Source organism: Centropristis striata, chromosome 6, assembly GCF_030273125.1.
Source record: "Centropristis striata isolate RG_2023a ecotype Rhode Island chromosome 6, C.striata_1.0, whole genome shotgun sequence".
Classification (NCBI taxonomy): Eukaryota; Metazoa; Chordata; class Actinopteri; order Perciformes; family Serranidae; genus Centropristis; species Centropristis striata.
This window is the reverse complement of record NC_081522.1, coordinates 34,556,674-34,576,517: the sequence shown is the minus strand read 5'-3', so window position 1 is coordinate 34,576,517 and position 19,844 is coordinate 34,556,674. Positions and strand designations below refer to the sequence as shown.

The window sequence follows — 19,844 nt, the reverse complement described above, 5'->3', positions numbered from 1 at the left end:
TTATGTGGCCCTGTGGTAGTGTCATGAAAAATTGTGGCCCCCTGCAGCATTTAAGTTGCCCATCCCTGTGCTACATTATATATTACTACCTCTGAAATGTGTATAAAGTGTCAGAAAATGGAAATATTCTAGTGCAAGTTACTCAGAATTAAACTAGAGTAAAGTACTTGAGTGAATGTATTCTCCCTTATTGGAAGTGACAGTAGCAAAGCTTTAATAGCAGCAGATAAAGTGACAGAAATAGTCAGTAAAGAGGCTGAAAAGGCCTCGTCCACTGTCAGGGTCGGCTCTTTACAACACCACCATTGTTCATTCATTAAGGACAAACATGTAGAGCTGAGGATTGATCTGGCAGCGTGTCAGTGACCCTGACCTCCTCTAGTGATTCATTAATCTGGGAGCAGTTAGGACACTTAATTCAGATCAATATCAGCATTAAACTCTTCAACACTTCTTTGTTGTCTCTGGATTAGAGCTGCCGTATATCTGCTAAGGGTGGACCTCATCAACGTGAAAAATCAACTCTACGTTTATGGAGCTTTAACAAGGTAAATATGAAGCTTTATGTGCAGGATTAAGGCGGTAATGCCCCGCGTACGTTCTGCTGCTATAAAAGAGTCGACCTGAGCCCTGAAGAGCATCTCATCTCCAACCTTCCTCCCTGAAATAAACAGCTGAAGGTAAGTGCTCCTGTGGCTCCTTATACTCCTAATACTGAGTGTTTTTTGGTCTGACTGGTGTTTTTTTGTGTTTCAGCCTGCAGATTGTTGGTAACATGGCCGTGATGAAGTGCATCCTGGGCCTCCTGGTCCTGTTGGCAGTCTCAGCCTGGACCGAGGCACAGGTAAGGCCACACCTGGAGCTCTGCAGTATATTTTATTTTACAAATATGGTATAATTTATGTTACATATAATATAAGAGTTTCTTCTTTACTAAGAGAAGCCACAGTCTGACCTTCTGTTCAGAACAGAGTCTCCAGGTACCAACCGGTTTAAACCAGAAATAAGGGGTATATTGTATAAGGTTTAGATTGTATCCTTTTAAGGTTAAAAAGTAGGTTTAGGGCAAAGAACCATATTTGGTAACTTGAGCGGACATCTATAACAGGTCTCCTCGCTCTCCGTGAGCTCATAGAACCACATATATATCATAACATATATCATATATTTTTTTCCTTTTGTTTTCTCGTGATAACAAGTTAATTTCGTTTGATTTCTCGAGATCTCGAGAAAATTATTTTGTTATCTCGGGAAAACAACTGTTGTTTCCCAAGATAACGAGATATTTAATATTTTCTCAAGATCTTGAGAAAACAAATTAAATTAACTCGCTATCACGAAAAAAACGGAGGGAAAAAAATATATGAATGCATGGCCATTTAGGGCTTCCGTAGAATGCTTTGCAGTTGAACTATTTAAAGTAGAAAGAAAATAAAGGTTTATTTTATTTTTATTTTTGTTTAAGTTCCATACATTTTTGATATTTCCAAATTCAATGAGTGCTCATATTAAATACTGTGGTTTAAATATTAACAAAACTAATTGTGCTTATTATTTTTACCTACTAACAACACAGTTGAAACACAAAACACTAAAGAGTAGAGTATCTCAGTTTTATGGCAGTTTAAATGTGCTTTTCTCATACTTGAACGGTAAAGAAATTTTTCTTTTTGACAGTTTTTTCACAATTTCCATCACTTTGTGTTTCCAGGGCGACCCGACCGTCACAGAGCAGCTGGAGAACGCCAACAAGGACCTCGGTAAGGAAACAGTAAATATATTTACTGGTCACTGACTTTACCGAGTTAGGTGGACGGGTTTCATTGATCAGGAATTTTTCGCAGCAAATGTTTTGGTAACACTTTACATACAAATGTCCGCTCATATGAAAAGAAAAGAAAAGAAAAGATTGAGTCCAGGTAGGCCAGAGCCAGAGGGGAGCAGCAAAGTCTTATAACCTGGATACATATCAAGAAAATGTATATATAATATAATATAATATTGTATATATATATATATATATATATATATATATATATATATACACCCTGGGCAGGTCTCCTGACTATCACAGGGCAGACACATAGAGACAGACAATCACGCTTTCATTCACTCCTACGGGCAATTTAGAGTCACCAATTAAATGTAAGTGCATGTTTTTGGACTGTGGGAGGAAGCCAGAGTACCCAGAGAGAACCCACGCTGACATGGGAAGAACATGCTAACATGCTATCATGCTAACTCCACACACAAGAGCCGCAGGCCGGAGTCGAACCGGCAACCCTCTTGCTGTGAGCCCATATAATATAGCCTAATAATATATAATATAATTAATATCTGACACTTTTTTGATAATTAAATCAAATTGACCCACTAACATTAGGTCTATTGCTGTTCCTGAGACAAGAACAGAACAGGAGGGTTCAGTCCTCGTACTTATTGTGTAACAATCACACGCTGTAATCTCACAGCTGTCTCTCCTCCCTCGTGCTCTCTGCAGGACGTGACCGTGACGGTATCGAGGTCATCGGCGACATCGCCGTGTCCCGTCAGGCCTACACCAGGAACGCCGACCCCTGTGTGCGCCGCGGCTGCATGTGGCCCAAAGCCACCGATGGAAAGGTTTACATTCCCTACGTCATCGCCAACCACTACAGTGAGTTCCTCCAAACATCCTGCACACTGCAGCAGGGAGACCATAGACCTTTACTAACTAAAAAGCCATTGTTGGCCAAAAAAAAGAGAAAAAATATCGTAATGGAGCCGCAAACCTTATTTTGAGCCTCACAATGAAGATGAAACAGCATCCTGAGTCTAAATTACCCTACCAACAATACTAATATATCATAATGAGCATTTATTAGTATGATTTTGTCAGAATGCAGCCAAGACCCAAGTACAAATGAGAGGCTGGACACCGAAGAAATATCTCAGGAGATTTGGAAATTGAAGGAAAAACTCAAAACTAGACTTGACGTTGGCGAAATTTTTAAGAGGTTTTAAGAGGTTAAGATGTCGAGCTGTAGACTTTCTGAAGCTATGGTGCACATTTTAGTTGACTAAAATGTAAAAATAACATAAAATGTAATGCTGTATATAAGCAACACATTTTATAATTGAAGAATACAAATTGCTTTGGGCCTACACCGACAATCAATGAAAATTAAAATGTAAAGAAATAGAAAAGAAATTACATTTGGTATCATTTTTTTGCCTACCCCTGATCTAGGGTCTTCAGGCCATTTGCAGTGGCTCTTTGCGGCTGTGACAACAAAAAAAAGAATTAAATGAAATGGTTATTTCTTTTCATTTTCATTTTCATTTATCATGTAGGCCCAAAGCAATCTGTGTGTAGCTTATATATGCATTTAAAAAAATGCTTAAAAAGTCTACGGCCCAACACTTAAACCTTAAATGTTGCCAACTTCAAGTCTAGTTTTGAGTTTCCCTAGCGAGGCAAACTTTCAATTCCAAATCTCTTGAGATATTTAGTTGGTGTAACTGCATTCTTACAGCTGCATAAATTGATCTTTAAAATGTCATTCATGGCAATAATTTCTGGGACAACGTATCGTCTAACAGAAATAGTTATTGTGACAGGCCAGAGTGATTAAATGTTGGATTTAGCTTAAAATATAAAACAAATCTCCCTCTCTGGCTTTTCCCTCCCAAACTGTTGTTTTTGTCTTTGTGTGTTTGCCCTGCAGGTACTCAGGAGTTGAACATCATCAACAGAGGCATCAACTCCTTCTCCTACTCCACCTGCATTCGCTTCTACCCCCGGAGAAACGAGAGGGACTTCCTCTACATCCAGTCTCTGGACGGGTACGTGTCGGTTAAATATCCTGTAGTCTTTATTCTAACTTGGTTTATTTCATAGACTTTATATAAATAATGGACGTAGTGACCGTGACGCCTCGCTTCACCGGCAACCTGACTGATCGCAGTCGCTGCTAATTCATGTTAGCATTAGCTGGGATGTTAGCTTGTTTAGTTTTAGCTAGCAAAAAACAAAAACAAAATATACGTTACCAAACGCTGAACAAGACATTTTTAATGAACAAAACGTTCAAATAAATTGTCAATAAGTGAAAATACAGCGAAAGGGTCAAAGTTATGAGACCAAACCGTAAACGTCCTTTTTAAAAAATATATATTGACACGTTGGCGTGGATACGCATTGTTCTGCTTCTCTCCTGATGACGGCTCGCCTTGTTAGCCACCTATCAATCAAAGGTAGCCACGCCCCAAATCATATTTTATCTTCTAAATGGGGCCATTATTTACACTATTAACACATTAGCAAATTGTCTTGAAGAAGATTTTTTACTAGCGATTGAGACCATAGTGTTGTTAACTAAAAAAAAATTCTGAGGTAATAAATCATGAAGTTGACTCATTTTGTATTGAAATGAATGGACCGAAATGCTTCTGCAGCCTCCGTCAGCGCCCCCTGTTGGAATTTTTGGTAGAATGCAGCTTAAGGCACTTCCTGGTTTGCCTCACTGCTCAGACCCGGAGGTTGCCGCCTGGTTCATTCCTATGTGTCTATATGACAACTTGACCCAGAACTACATACAGTAAGAAAGCAGCTGAAGTATCTTTGCTATGTGACGTCCTTGCAGGTGCTACTCCTACGTGGGTCGCCAGGGGAACGCCCAGACTGTGTCTCTGAGCCGCCGGGGCTGCATTTACCACGGGACGGTGCAGCACGAGCTGCTGCACGCTCTGGGCTTCAACCACGAGCAGTGCCGCTCCGACAGGGACCAGCACATCCGGGTTGTGGAGCAGAACATCCTCAAAGGTAGAGAAACTGATTCACAGACTGATTCTCTGTTGACTTCAACATCGAACTGTGGATTTGGAGATTTCAGAGCATATTTTGTGCCATATAATGAGACTGATATATAAACACTTTTGACAGTATATAATGGAACTAAACTGCCTGTACCCAGATGCAGGCTTTTAACTTGTAATAGTGTGTTTTACCAGTGGTGGAAGAAGTTTTCAGATCCCTTAATACTTCAGTAAAAGTACTAATACCACACTGTGAAATTACTCCAGTACAAGTAAAAATTCTGTTATGTACTCAGATTGTTTTATATATTCTAAATATATTGTTGGATTATTTTTATTGTTGATGCATTTATGTAAGCAGCATTTTATTTTTTTTTATCAAGGTCAGGCTCATTTTAAGTACTTAAAATACTGTTATGTGGTTTAATTGAAAAAAAAGTTGAATAACTACACATTTATCATGTTTATTATGTTAAATTTGTACTTGAAAGGTGACTAAAGCTGTCAGCTAAATGTAGTGAAGTAAAAAGTACAATATTTACCTCTAGAAGCAGAAATGTAAAGTTACATACTATATTCACAGGTAAAGTACCTCAAAATTGTACTTAAGCCTTCTTAGTTATCAGAATCAGAATACTTTATTGATCCCTGGAGAGAAATTTGGTTTTGCTACAGCTACTCCAACTAAGAATGGAAAGAAATAGAAGATATATTTAAATAGAAGTAAAACATAGTATAAAAATAGCAAAATAGTTACATTCCATCACTGTTTTTTATGCGATATTAGTGCAACTTTTACTGAAGTATAAGTAACTATTCTGTCGGTGCAGGTCAAGCTTACAACTTCAACAAGATCGACACTCTGAACCAGGGGACTCCGTACGACTACGACTCCGTCATGCACTACGGCAGGTCAGTCAAACTGAATCCATCTATTCCTATTGGTTCAGATCTTTTCATGTGATATTTATCAAATAAGATATACAGAATATCTCCAGTTTGATCCTGTCAGAATCAAAGCTTGGTACATCATATACAGGTGCATCTCAATGAATTAGAATATCATGGAAAAGTCAATTTCCAGTAGTTAAAGTCAAATAGCCCCAACCAAGTATTGAGTGCATAAACAGTCATGGAAAACATGATTAGACCACCCTTGTTTTCTGCACCTTTAGTTGTACCAGGCATTAGAATGAACAAAAAAATTAAGAAAAAGGGTGGTCTAATAATTTTTTCCACAACTGTATGCCTATATTTTACTACTTTGTTGTTTTGCACCAATACACCACAGCAAAAGTGTGAAAACTTACTTGGCAATAAAAAAAAAACAGATTCTGATACTCAAAACTATTATTATTATCATTATTATTATTATTATTATGGATTAAATTGATGGACATACTTCTCAGAGGCCAACATTTCCATATTAAACATACTTTATAAAATTGGTCTTTTGTAATATTCAAAATTTTTGAGACATTGAATTTTAGGTCTTCGTTAAATGTAAGCTATAATCATTATAATTAGAAGAAATGAATAAAAATTAAGACACGAAATGCTTCATTCTGTATGTAATAGATCTATATAATGTGTTATTTCCACTTTTTGATTGAATTACTGACATAAATAAACTTTTCTACGATATTCTTATTTATTGAGATGCACCTGTATACAATCACAATGTAAGCAGAGAAATGTAAGATAACCGACGACTCTGCTCGTGTTTCCCTTTCAGACTGGCGTTCTCCAAGGACAACCAGAGCCCGACCATGGTGGCCGTCCCCAACCCCAGGTCCGTGTTCGGCACGGCCACGCAGATGAGCCGCAACGACATCAACCGCATCAACCTGCTGTACTGCAGCAACTAGATCATCAGATGTTGTTTGGTATTCTGACAGATAACTTTAACTATATCTATTCCACTTTTACTCTCCATTTGATTGTTCCTAAACAGGGAAAGTCTGGATTCGTTTGAGTGAAGGACTTTCCTGTTTGCTGAAAGGTGGAGGGAATCAATTAACTTCAATCAATAAATATTCATGTTAAACATACCTGTTGTTGTCTCATTACTGAAAAGTATTTCATCATGATAGAGAAATATATTTTCTATGGTTGACTGAAACTATTTAACCATTTTATTGAGTTTTTAGTAATTTAACTGATGCGGCTGTAACAGATTACAAGGAAAAAAGCAACATATTTATTTGCCTCTGCTTTTAACCCTCTGGACATTTTACTCAATGTGTCCTTTTATTTCACTACAATAGTATATAAGTCCTGCAGCTCTATGAAAACAGCACAATTATGGCTAGAAGGAAGCAGAAGGAACTAAAAAAAAAAGTATCTTGTGTAGAATAACGGTTTTAATAACATAAATCAAAATTTAAAAATCTCAAATTGAATTTCTCTGATTAATTATTTTTTAAATATTGGTATAAAACAGAATTTATTCATACAACACCCAGCTACTCAGAGCTATCAAAAGCGATTATTAACGATATTGTAATTATTACCTGTAATACCTATTAGGAGAAGAAAGCATCTTGATGGCAATAACATTAGAGGCCAAAAATGGCATATACATATTTAATTTGCAGAATTATTTATAAGTGGACTGAATTTAGAAAACAGAGCAATATTGTTACTGAGACAATATTTATTTAATCTGTTCAGTGGTTATATAATGGCAGAGAACCTCTTTTACTTGTGTTTTTTAATCAATTTTATAATGTTTCAAAGTAAAAAAATAACCGTGAATGAACACAATCATGACAACTGTATGTTTTCAAGCGATTTTATTGTTAATTAAAGAATACTGAATTTGAAAACCCAATGGTTGTGATGATGATGGTGAGTCTCTTCCTGCATCACAGTCACCTAGAAAAAAGAAAGAGACGTCACAGATTGGAAAATCAATTTTATTTTACTCATCTTTAACACCACACTGTGATAATACTCAGATACAAGTAAAATTCAGAAAATCATATGTGATGATGTTAATGTTTATTTTTTTCTACTGTTTGTTTATGTTTTTTATTCTTTAAGACATAAAAAAAATATATGATCATATATGGTATATGTTATAGTGTAATATTGTAATAATTAATACATATGTACATTACATGTAATTTATATTACAGAACAATTATATTATTATATAATATACTATAATATAAAAAACAATATTGTACTGTAGTTTATAAAAGAGATAAGTTAAGGAGATATAGGAAAAATATGTTTGCAAGTAATTTAAAATGTATTGTTAGATAAAGATTAGTATTAATATATTAGAGTAAGTCTGAGTAAATTAATAATTGTAAATAAATTATTGTGTATTATTGTATAGGCCTGCATCGATAAAGAAGATGATTTGATAAATAATATTTAAACCTAAAATAAATAAATAAATAAATAAATATTACTAATTATGTTGAAGGGGTGGGATTAAATAAATTGTACTTCTTCCCACTCTTTTTGGAATTTAAATAAATGAATGAATGTGGCTGTTTATTTTTGCTTGATTTTTTTTGCATGCATTTCTCTGTCTGTATACAATTTTATGAGATTTTTGTTTTATTTTTAATTTTGTATTTATTTATTTGTTCGTTCGTTCATTTATTTCATTTTATTTTATTTTATTTCATTTTATTTTATAATTATATTTTTAATATTGACATATTGGAAATAAGCTTTTCAGTCAATCCCTGTAGTAGCTGTGTGGTGGAGCTTCACCTGTTCAGCAGCCGTACAGCTTGTTGAGCCGGATGATGTCCTTCTGGCTCATCTCGGAGGCCACGCCAAACTGAACGCTGGAGTCGGGGATGGCCACCAGAGTCGGCTGGTTGTTCTTAGAGAAAGCGTATCTGAAAGCACAGAAAGAAAAACATTAATGACCACAATATCTGCAGAAAAGATAATAGTTCAATATGAAGCACTTTAAGTATTAAAGTTTTAACTTTTAAGTATAAAGTTATATAAAATAGAAAATACTCAAGTAAAGTAAAACCACCAGAAGAGACACAATATCACCACAAACAGACGCAAAGTGACCAGAAAAAACACAAAACGATAAAAAAAAAGGCCTAAAATGTTCACAAAGAGACAATAAATGACTATGAATGGATACAAAAAAAACACAAAGCCTCACAAAAATCCAGGAAAGACAAAAAAATTTCCAACAAAGACACAAAATGATCACAAGGAGTCACAAACAACTTTACACAAAACCACAAAAAGATGCATCATGACCAGTTATTCAATTACTGCACTTAGGTAGTGGAGTAAAAAGAACAATATTCTATAAGTAGAAATATAAAGTTTCATAAAATTGAAATACTTAAGTAAAGTACATCATAATTGTACTCAAGTACAGTACTTGTGTAAATGTACTTAGTTACTTTCCACAACTGGTTGCAATCAAGCTGATTTAGCTTCACTTACTCGTGATAGTGCATGACGGAGCCGTAGTCGTAGGTGGTTCCCTGGTTCAGAGTGTTGACTTTGTCAAAGTTGTGCTCCATTCCTGAAGATTTGAGAATAAAACAGATTTATCATGAGATCCACCTGTGTTTATGTCGATGGGGCTCAAATCCTGAAGCCTGTGCTCATGTATGTTTTTAAAAAAGAATATTTCAATATTTTGAGAAACACATTCACGGCTTTCATGAGAGAGGGAGACGAAGTGCAGGTGAGGGAAGTTTTACATTAAAAAATATATATAAATCTATAAGTCTTGCAGCTCTATGGAATCAGCACAATCATGGCTAGAAGTGGGAACAAATATGTCTTTGTGCAGCATAACACAGTTAGAATGATAGAAATCAGAAAAATAGAAAAACCCAAGTTGAATTAATCTGATAAATAATTATTTTTAAATTGGAATAAAATGGAAATCATATACACTGTACAACATTTTTCCAAGTGCCCACAAGTGTCATGAAAAAATGGGGTCTCCACAAATTCTACATATTGAAGTATTGTCATGTTTCCAGCCTCTGCTGTCCTCTCCTCTCAGCTCTGTGTAAACAGATTCTCAGTGAATATTTGTCACGTGACCATTGGTCTCAGCAGAATCAATCATGTCTTCACAGTGTCTCTGAGGAATTTAATGTTTTAACAGGATCTGTTAATGCAAACGCTTTATTTTAAATGACACATGTAGAATAAAGAGATTTGACAGAAATACCAACATTTTAAGCTTCATTTTGTTTACTTTGTCTTTAAAGATTATTTTTTTTGGCATTTTTGCTTGGCATTTCGCATGTGGCAAAGGGACCTCAGGCCAGATTCGAACCCGGGTCCGCTGCAGGAAGGACTCAGCCTTAATGATACGCGCTCTACCAGTGTGAGCCACCGGGACGCCCCTTATTTACTTTTTCTAACAGAAATGTTTGTAACCTATGATCCGTTCAAAGACTGTCGGAAGTTTAAATTCTGACTATTAATGCCTGTTTTTACAGTTTCTTTTAAGATAAACTGTGTATTTTTGGTAATTTTCTCAAAAGAAAATATACTTTTAAACCCGCCTAGCATCCATTTGGCTGTCGCTGTCACCTGACTCAAAACAAACAAGTGTATTTCCCCTGAAGTACCCACCAGGGGTGACGTTCTCCAGCACGATGCGGATGTACTGGTCGCGGTCGGAGCGTTTCTGCTCGTGGTGGAAGCCGAGAGCGTGGAGGACCTCGTGCTGGACCGTGTTGTGGTAGACGCAGCCATTACGTGCCAGGGACAGATTCTGACCATTGCTGAGACGACCAATGTAGGAGTAGCACCTGCGACGATTCAGGACAGATCACAGTGCATTTATACATGTTTCGTTATAGCAAACAGGCTAATACATCAACAGCAACCAGGACCAGGTGCTGACTACCAATCAGAGCAGAGCAATCAACCACAGCTGCTTCTGTGACATTTGACACCACTGAGAGAGAGAGAGAACAACAGCTAAAAGTTCAACTTGAACTGAAAGTATTTTTGGCCAAACCGTAGTCCCTATCATTGAACAGACTTCACTTTGAGCATCCTTAGTTCTTCCCGAACGTCTACATATGTGTTTGGTGGAGAAAAATGAAGAAATTGTTTTTTTAGAGCAATCAGAAGAAATTGGTACCTCTGCTTTCCTCCAGAAATGTTCCCGCCTTTTTAACATGGCGGTCTATGAGGCTGTGGGTGCGTGTTGGTGGCGCATCTGTATGAGGGGCCGTATTGGCCATAATTCAGAATTACCATTCACACACACATATAAAACAAAACACATTCACACACTATAGTAAAAACCTCACACACATACAAGTGAAATGCGTTCACTAACACAACTGAAATGTTATGCTGTCTCACACACACTACTGAAAAGCTTTCATACACACAACTGAAATGCTTTTATACATACAACTAAAATGTTGTGCTCTCACACACACTAGTGAAATGCTCTCACACACACACTAGTGAAATGCTCTCACACACACACAAGTGAAATGCTCTCACACACACTAGTGAAATGCTGTCACACACACTAGTGAAATGCTCTCACACACTAGTGAAATGCACTCACACACACTAGTGAAATGCTCTCACACACACTAGTGAAATGCTGTCACAGACACTAGTGAAATGCTCTCACACATACTACTGAAAAGCTTTCATACACACAACTGAAATGCTTTTATACATACAACTAAAAGGCTGTGCTCTCACACACACTAGTGAAATGCTTTTATACATACAAGTGAAATGCTTTCATACACACAACTGAAATGCTTTTATACATACAACTAAAAGGCTGTGCTCTCACACACACTAGTGAAATGCTTTTATACATACAAGTGAAATGCTTTCATACATACATATGAAATGCTTTCATACATACATGTGAAATGCTTTCATACATACAAGTGAAATGCTTTCATACATACAAGTGAAATGCTTTCATACATACATGTGAAATGCTTTCATACATACAAGTGAAATGCTTTTATACATACAAGTGAAATGCTTTCATACATACATGTGAAATGCTTTTATACATACAACTGAAATGTTGTGCTCTCACACACATTATTGAAACACTCTCATAAATACTACTGAGATTTCAGTGTACCTGGAAGGCATTTCAGTGTAACCGGAAGGTGTTTCAGTGTAAAAGGAAGGCGGCTCAGAAGAGGAAGTGGAACGGCTTTGGAGCGCACATGTCGTCCTGGGAGCTCTCCGGTAATTTAACAGAAGCTGCTGCTTTACTGAACAACATTTTGGCATCGGCAGAGACAATTCGAACATTGTTTAATGCAACAACCGGGCAACAGTCACAGGTTGCCTCAGGTGCCGACACGGTGGAGAGACGACTGGTGTCGCTTTTTCCATCTCGCAACCACAGCAGCCGCAACAACAATTACTATTCAAACTATGTTGCTGCTATAAGCGCCTGAGAAGACGATAGACATGTTTTGTTTTGTTTTTCTTGCCGACGTTAACACACTGGTGGTAGCAACTGGCTTGAGCGCGTGTTATGGCGAATCAACACATGGCTCATTTGAATATTCAAATTAGCCATGTGTTGATTCGCGTAACACCTGCTCAAGCCAGTTGCTACCACCAGGCTGTCAATCAAGCTCTCAGTGACTGAAAGTCTGAAAATGCCAAACGAAAGATCTCCTTTAACCCGGAATGGGCATGAAATGGTGACCCTAATGTGTTTTAACGTCGGCAAGAAAAACAAAACAAAACATGTCTATCGTCTTCTCAGGCGCTTATAGCAGCAACATAGTTAGAATAGTAATACACTGGGTAAATATCCATCTCACCTTCTTCTCCTTGTGCACGATGTCCATGTGCCGAAGCTCTGCTGAGCTTTATACCGGCACGGAAGTCCAGACCGGACCAGCAGCTGGCTGTGGCTGGTTGTTGCGGCTGCTGCGGTCGCGAGATGGAAAAAGCGACACCAGTCGACTCTCCACCGTGTCGGCACCTGAGGCAACCTGTGACTGTTGCCCGGTTGTTGCATTAGACAATGTTCGAATTGTCTCTGCCGATGCCAAAATGTTGTTCAGTAAAGCAGCAGCTTCTGTTAAATTACCGGAGAGCTCCCGGGACGACATGTGCGCTCCAAAGCCGTTCCACTTCCTCTTCTGAGCTGCCTTCCTTTTACACTGAAATGCCTTCCGGTTACATTGAAATCTCAGTATTATTTATGAGAGCATTTCAATGTGTGTGAGAGCACAACATTTCAGTTGTATGTATGAAAGCATTTCACATGTATGTATGAAAATATTTCACATGTATGTATGAAAGCATTTCACTTGTATGTATGAAAGTATTTCACTTGTATGTATGAAAGCATTTCAGTTGTATGTATGAAAGCATTTCACTTGTATATATAAAAGCATTTCAGTAGTGTGTGTGAGAGCACAACCTTTTAGTTGTATGTATAAAAGCATTTCAGTTGTGTGTATAAAAGCTTTTCAGTAGTGTGTGTGAGACAGCATAACATTTCAGTAGTGTTTGTGAACGCATTTCACTTGTATGTGTGTGAGGTTTTTACTATAGTGTGTGAATGTGTTTTGTTTTATAAGTGTGTGTGAATGGTAATTCTGAATTATGGCCAATACGGCCCCTCATACATCTGTGCGTCCTACGCCCAAACTAAAACTCTGACATCTTTAGCAGACCAATGTGAGTGAGAAGGAGAATTTTCCTACATTTCTATGTATAAATTGTTCTGTAGAGTGGCATCTGCTGCCTTGAGCGCAGTTTCCAAATTTATTTTTTGGCAATTTTTTCTCTCCCACTCTAGAGATTGTGTCATCCACTCTAGTCTCTCCATAAGGTAACATTGCGGGGAATTTTTTGGCATGTTTTTGCAGAATAATTTGAAAACCGTTTGTTAAAACCCTTAGAAAAGTCATAACACACTTGTCATGGCTGAGCCGGTCGATTTGATACCTTTTTGGTGTATGTACAACCAAAACTCCGGGAGGAGTAGTCCACCGAACACAAAGAAATGGAAGATTATTAGGAAGAATCCTGGTGGATAGTATATAGTGTACTCTTACAAGCACACTCAATTATAAAACTACTAAAGGCAACCCTGCCTGCTGGATAATAAACAAGGTTTTATTTGCAGAAGGAACTGGTAAGGAGGAAGACCCAGAACACACTGGAGAGATTATATAATCTCGTCTGTCCTGCTGACCCCACGACCCGGCCCCAGATAAATGGAAGAAAATGGATGAATAGATCACACTTTTTATCCACATTATGATGATATTTTGTGCATAAATTCATCTAACAAGTTGTAAACATACTGGACAATCAATCAAATATTCTATGACAACGTATTTCATTTGTTTCCTGCCAAACTATCTGATCTAATGAGACACTATGATTGACCTGCTCACCCATTCAGGGACTGGATGTTCAGGTATTCTCTCTGGCTGCTGCTGCGCTGGACGAAGCGGATACAAGAGACATCGTGGAAGGAATTCAGGCCACGCTTGATGATGGACACCTCACGAGGGGCTGAAAAACAACCAACAACAGTTAAAAAACGTCAGGGTTTTACATCAACCTGGAGGTACAACTGTGTGAAGTTTTAAGGTTTTTCATAAAATGCTGTGTGTGTTTTTATTATTATTTGTAGTTCAGGTATTTTTTTGCTTTGTGTACATTTTATTTGTGTTAAAAGTGCTGTTGAAATAAAATCTGATTGATTGAATGATTCATGTAAAAATACTCCATAACAAGGACTTTTGCTTATTAAGTTTACCAAAATAAGTCTATTTTATTGTATTTTATAAGCTAGCAGTTACTGAAGAAAGTTGGAAAGAATATAATATATATCAGATAATTACATAGATAAATATGTAAATAATGTTTAATATTTTGTAGATTATATATAGTATTTTATACTCTTAATACTTTTTCTTTATAGCACATATAGTGACTGTTTTAGATTATATATACCAAGGAATAAAACAGATTTAAATACATAGAATAAATAGAAAGGTAAATAAAATAAAATTACAATTAGATTTATTAAATAAAAAAATATCAAATGTCAAGTAGAAAGATACTGTAATAAATAATAACATAAATAAATAAATACACAAATTAAGTAAAGACAAGACCAAGAAGGTAATATTATGAATAAAACCCCTGAAAAATAAATTATAAAATTAAAATTAGATAAATAAATAAATAAATAAGATATTATAAATAATAAGACAGATAAAAATATAATCAAAGCTCAAGTAAAGACAAGACAAAAAACAAAATATTATAAATAAGATAGATGAATATATTAATAAATCTCAAGTAAAGACAAGACAAAAAAGGTGAAATTATAAATAATGACATTGACAAATATATAAATATAAGTTGCTTTTTCATCTCCATAAATAATAAGTAAATGAATGATAATAATAATAATAATAATAATAATAATAATAATAAATAAACAATTTAATTATAGCTCAACTCAACTCAACTCAACTCAACTCAACTCAACTTTACTCGTAAAGCACTTTAAAAATAACCACAGCCGCAACAAAGTGCTGTACATAAACAAGCAAACAAGAACAATAAAATTAATAAAACAGGAAATAAACACTAAAATAAATAGTTTCATTGCTTTAAAAATAAAAAACAATCTAAAAAACAATAGGTAAAAACAAACCATAAAACACTAAAACAAGAGCCTCATGCGTGGTTGAAAGCCAAGAGTAAAAATAGGTTTTAAGATGAGTTTTAAAAATGGACGTCTGACTTGAACTCACAGTACACTCTGGAGATGACGTAGGGCACGTAGACCTTCCCGTCGGCGGACTTTGGCCACATGCAGCCGTAGGAGGTGCAGGGATCCGCGTTCCTCTCGGACTCAGACTGCATCGCAACATCGTCCTCAATGTACGGCTCGTCAGGAGAGCGCACTGCAGCACACAGGGAGAGTGATACAAGAAACATTTTCACTTATTCACGTGACGATTTGTGTTTTTTTGCAAAAAGCTAAAGTCCTCTGTAGTGGGGAGTGAACAAATATGGCTTAATACAAATTTTTAAACACTATATATTGCAATTACACAACTTCTAAGACGATAAATACAATAATAAATAAATAAATAAATAAAATGAGTATATATTTAAAGAAACAAATAGTGAAAAATATATAATTAAAATATAAATACAAAAATAAAATAATATGATTTTCAAAAATAATTAGGATTAGATAAAATAAAATATTATTTAATTTAACTAAAAATAAATAAATAAACAATTACCATGAAATAATAACTACTAAATTAAATTAAATTAAATTAAATTAAATTAAATTAAATTAAATTAAATTAAATTAAATTAAATTAAAGATTTAATCATTTTTCCCCACTAGATTTTTATTCCAGAAAGCAGAATTTAGAACAAAAGTTGTTGTTGGAATAAAACAAAGTCAACATAGTTGAGTTAGTAAACAAATAAGATATGAGAAATCCATATATATAAACAATTTGGATACTTTTTAGGACTTATTTCCTCAGTTTTTCTTAAATCATGACTGTGGTTTAGTGACTGGCTGCAGGAGGAACCAGAGCGAAAAATAAAAACGTAATAAAAATACTCACCAGCGTCCCTGTTAACTCTCTCAATCCGCTCTGAAGTAGTCAAAGCCTTAAAGGGACCTGTGGGAAATTAAGTTTTTATTTTTATTAAATCAGTTATTACCAAACAATAACATTCAGGATTTTTTATTTGGGTAAAAAAAAGACTTACAGGATAAGGAGTTTTCCAGGAATTATAATTCATGATAAAAAGGGAGACAGAAAAACAAATTTAGACTCAAGTCCCGTACTTCTGTGGAATATTCAGCTACTTTCAGGTCTTATTTTATACTCTTTATATTTTACATTTTATCAAGTATTAAAAGTTAGTACTCTAAATTAAGTATTTTATACTATAAATACTTTTTTTATTTATAGCACAGATTGTGAATATTTTATATCAAATATAACAAGGAATAAAACATTTAAATACATGAATAAATAGACAGGTATATAAAAAATTAAAAGCATTAACAGATAAATAATATTGCAATAAAATGAACAATTATATAAATAAATGTATAAATAAATGTATAAATAAATATCTAAGCAAAAGTCAAGATCAGACTAAACCAGAATAAAAAGAAACTTTTTTTTTTTTTAGAAGATAGATACATACATAAATTAAGTTCAAGTAAAGACAAGACCAAATACATAAAATATTATAAATAATGAAAAATAATTGATATGAATATAGCTCAAGTAAGGACAAGACAAAACTAAACTAAATAATTAGATGGATCAATAATTAATTAAATAATTATTACTGAAAAAAAACCCAATAGAACAAATAATTTGTTCATTCGGAGCAGAAACTCACCTCCTCCTCAGCCCAGACTGAGACGGCCACCAGGACCACAAGGCCCAGAATGCATTTCACCTCCATGTCAACAAATAACCTGCAGAGACAAAAACAACAGAGAAGTTAAAAACATTTCAGTTTCAGGTCCCTGTGATCTTAAATCTTGCCCTATGCAACTGTTTTTATTCTTTTTAAGAACTCTGTTATTCCCATGGTGTTACTCAGTTTATATATTATTTATTAAAGTAAGATTATTTTACGTTTAATGCCCATTTATGAACATGTGGTCACTTTTATATTCTGATTTATTGATGATCCTGGATTTTAACAGCATTTAAAAGAGTGTTGATGAGAATGTAGAAATTATAGTAAAATAAAAAATAAAATAATAATAATAATAATTCAGTTTAACTAAAAATAAGTTAATGATTCAGTCATTTAAAATAAAATAATGATGATATATGATATAATTATAATGATAATTATATAATATTAATAGTAATAATAATAATAATATATTTTTTACAATTTTATTTGAAGTGGGGAGCTTAATAAACAAATATGGTTTAATACACTTTTTTAAACCCAATATATTCCAATAAGACAACTTCTAAGATGATAAAATAAATATATATAAAAAATACTAAAAATATATATGAATAGAATGTAAATAATAATAATAATAATAATACAATTAATAATAATAATACTATTTATTTGATTTAACTAAAAATAAATAAATAAGTAATTCAGTAATTTTTCCTACTAGATTTTTTATTCCAGAAAGCAGAATTTGGAATGAAAGATGTTGTTGGAATAAAACACAATTGAATGAAACAAATAAAAAATGACGTCGTTTTGTAACAACAAAAACAACAGCATTTAAAAGAGTGTCGATGAGAGTATATAAATGATACTTACTGCTATCTCTGAGTGGAGAGAAACACAGCGAGCGAGCTTCACTTTATAAAGCATCCAAAGTGCCGGAAAACTTTCCTTTAAAGGAGAATGAGGACGGAGAGGAGACACGGAGTGGAAACTGAATTCAGCCTGATAAGAATATTTCACCTTGATGCCACATTGCTCATTCCCAGAATAAGAGCTGTTTATATCTTGTTTAATTTGGACAGGGAGCATGTTTTCCACCTTCTATTGCAACAGGGGATTTATAAAATAACTTAAGTTATGTATTTAATTTTGCATTTGTGCACATTACAGTTCCGATAGTTTTTATAGCTACTGTAAATGAGCGTCAACGGCTCTTTTTCATCTGGTTTTGTTGTCTTTATCCTGAATCTCTTTGACCTACATTAATATAAATTTTAAAATGTAAAAACATCACCAGAGACATCAAATTCATTTTATCTCCTTACATGTTAATCTTTACTTGTAGAATAAAGTGATTCTGACAGAAATATCACAAATTTAAGCTTCGTATTGTTAATTTGTTCTATCAGAAACGCTCGTAACCCGTGAGCTGTTCACGGTCTGTCGGAAAGTTTAAACTCCGACGATAATGCCTGTTTTTACAGTTTCTTTCTACGATAAACGGTGTATTTTTGTTAATTTTCTCAAAAGAAAACATAGTTTTAAACCTAGTTTTGTTGTCTTTATACCGCAACTCTTTTACCTACATTAATATAAATTTTAAAACATCACCGGAGACTGCAAATTTATTTGATCTCCACATGACATTACCTTACATGATAAACTTTACTTTTCTTTTTTATTAGAGTAAAAGAAAAACAATTCTGTGTGGACATTTTCCAAATGTTTATTTTTATTTCATTTATCAATTTAAAAAATTGTTACTTGGACAATGCAAACATAAAAACTAGGCCGAGCCAGTTCAATTTACTCATGGATATTGAGTAAAAATGTACTGAAAATATAAATGTGCAAGTATATTTCACAAGTATTTCTTGGTTAAACTTATTGATAAGGGGATTTTATAGAGCCGAGGCGGCTCCAGGAGAGACAAAACACAGAGGAGATGATTGGCTGAACCAGACGCAGCCCATAAAAACTTTTGTAGCATGATTTTAGCAGTGGTGAAAGATGTATTCTGATCCTTTACTGAACTACCCTGTTTTGTACATTCAAAATATATTATTGGGTTATTATTATTATTGATTTTTTTCACTTTTAACTACTTTACATAGTGTTATGTGGTTGGTTCCTCTGTTGAAATACCATTTGTTTCACCAGCTTGTTGTTTAAATGGCAGGATGCAAAGATTATAATTTCAAAATACAATGAATTGATAAACTCTATTGTATTATTATGGATTAACCCAGAGAATACAGAGAACACAGAATAAAAAACACATTGATATCCGTCAAGAAAAAAGAAAAGAAATTAAAGATGTACTTTGTCAGTGGTTAATGTTAGGTGTAGGGCTTATTATATTTTTTGGGGGGGTTTATTTAATTTTTTTTTGTTTATTTTGGTTGAAAGGACGCTACTCTTTATAGACGCGATGTTTGCCTGGATTCATGATGTCCAGGATTACAATCGATGATACTGGTTAAAGCTGTATTGTTTTGTTTTGGTTTTTTTGTATTTTATTTGTTTTCTGATCAAATGCATTTGACCAATTATTCCTAAACATTTAATCCAAATGGCTATAATTCAATGGTTTGATTCTACAAACTGTCTTT

The 19,844-nt window shown here is 34.5% G+C and overlaps 2 protein-coding genes across 2 annotated transcripts; one reads left to right on the top strand and one right to left on the bottom strand.

Moving 5' to 3' along the window:
- Positions 1-481: 481 nt before the first annotated feature.
- LOC131973470 (high choriolytic enzyme 1-like) lies at positions 482-6,782 on the top strand. The gene is made up of 8 exons (XM_059335476.1): positions 482-680; positions 757-844; positions 1,712-1,760; positions 2,501-2,656; positions 3,708-3,825; positions 4,626-4,804; positions 5,628-5,709; positions 6,533-6,782. Exons 2-8 carry the CDS (start codon positions 776-778, stop codon positions 6,663-6,665), a joined length of 786 nt encoding a protein of 261 aa, XP_059191459.1. The 5' UTR covers positions 482-680; positions 757-775; the 3' UTR covers positions 6,666-6,782.
- Positions 6,783-7,577: 795 nt separating this feature from the next.
- Positions 7,578-17,281, bottom strand: LOC131973620 (hatching enzyme 1.2-like). The gene is made up of 8 exons (XM_059335663.1): positions 17,203-17,281; positions 16,407-16,452; positions 15,567-15,719; positions 14,190-14,310; positions 10,393-10,571; positions 9,238-9,319; positions 8,530-8,660; positions 7,578-7,674 (listed from the first exon to the last, which is right to left on the bottom strand). The coding sequence occupies exons 1-7, from the start codon at positions 17,266-17,268 to the stop codon at positions 8,534-8,536; spliced, it is 774 nt and encodes a 257-aa protein (XP_059191646.1). The 5' UTR covers positions 17,269-17,281; the 3' UTR covers positions 7,578-7,674; positions 8,530-8,533.
- Positions 17,282-19,844: the final 2,563 nt, after the last annotated feature.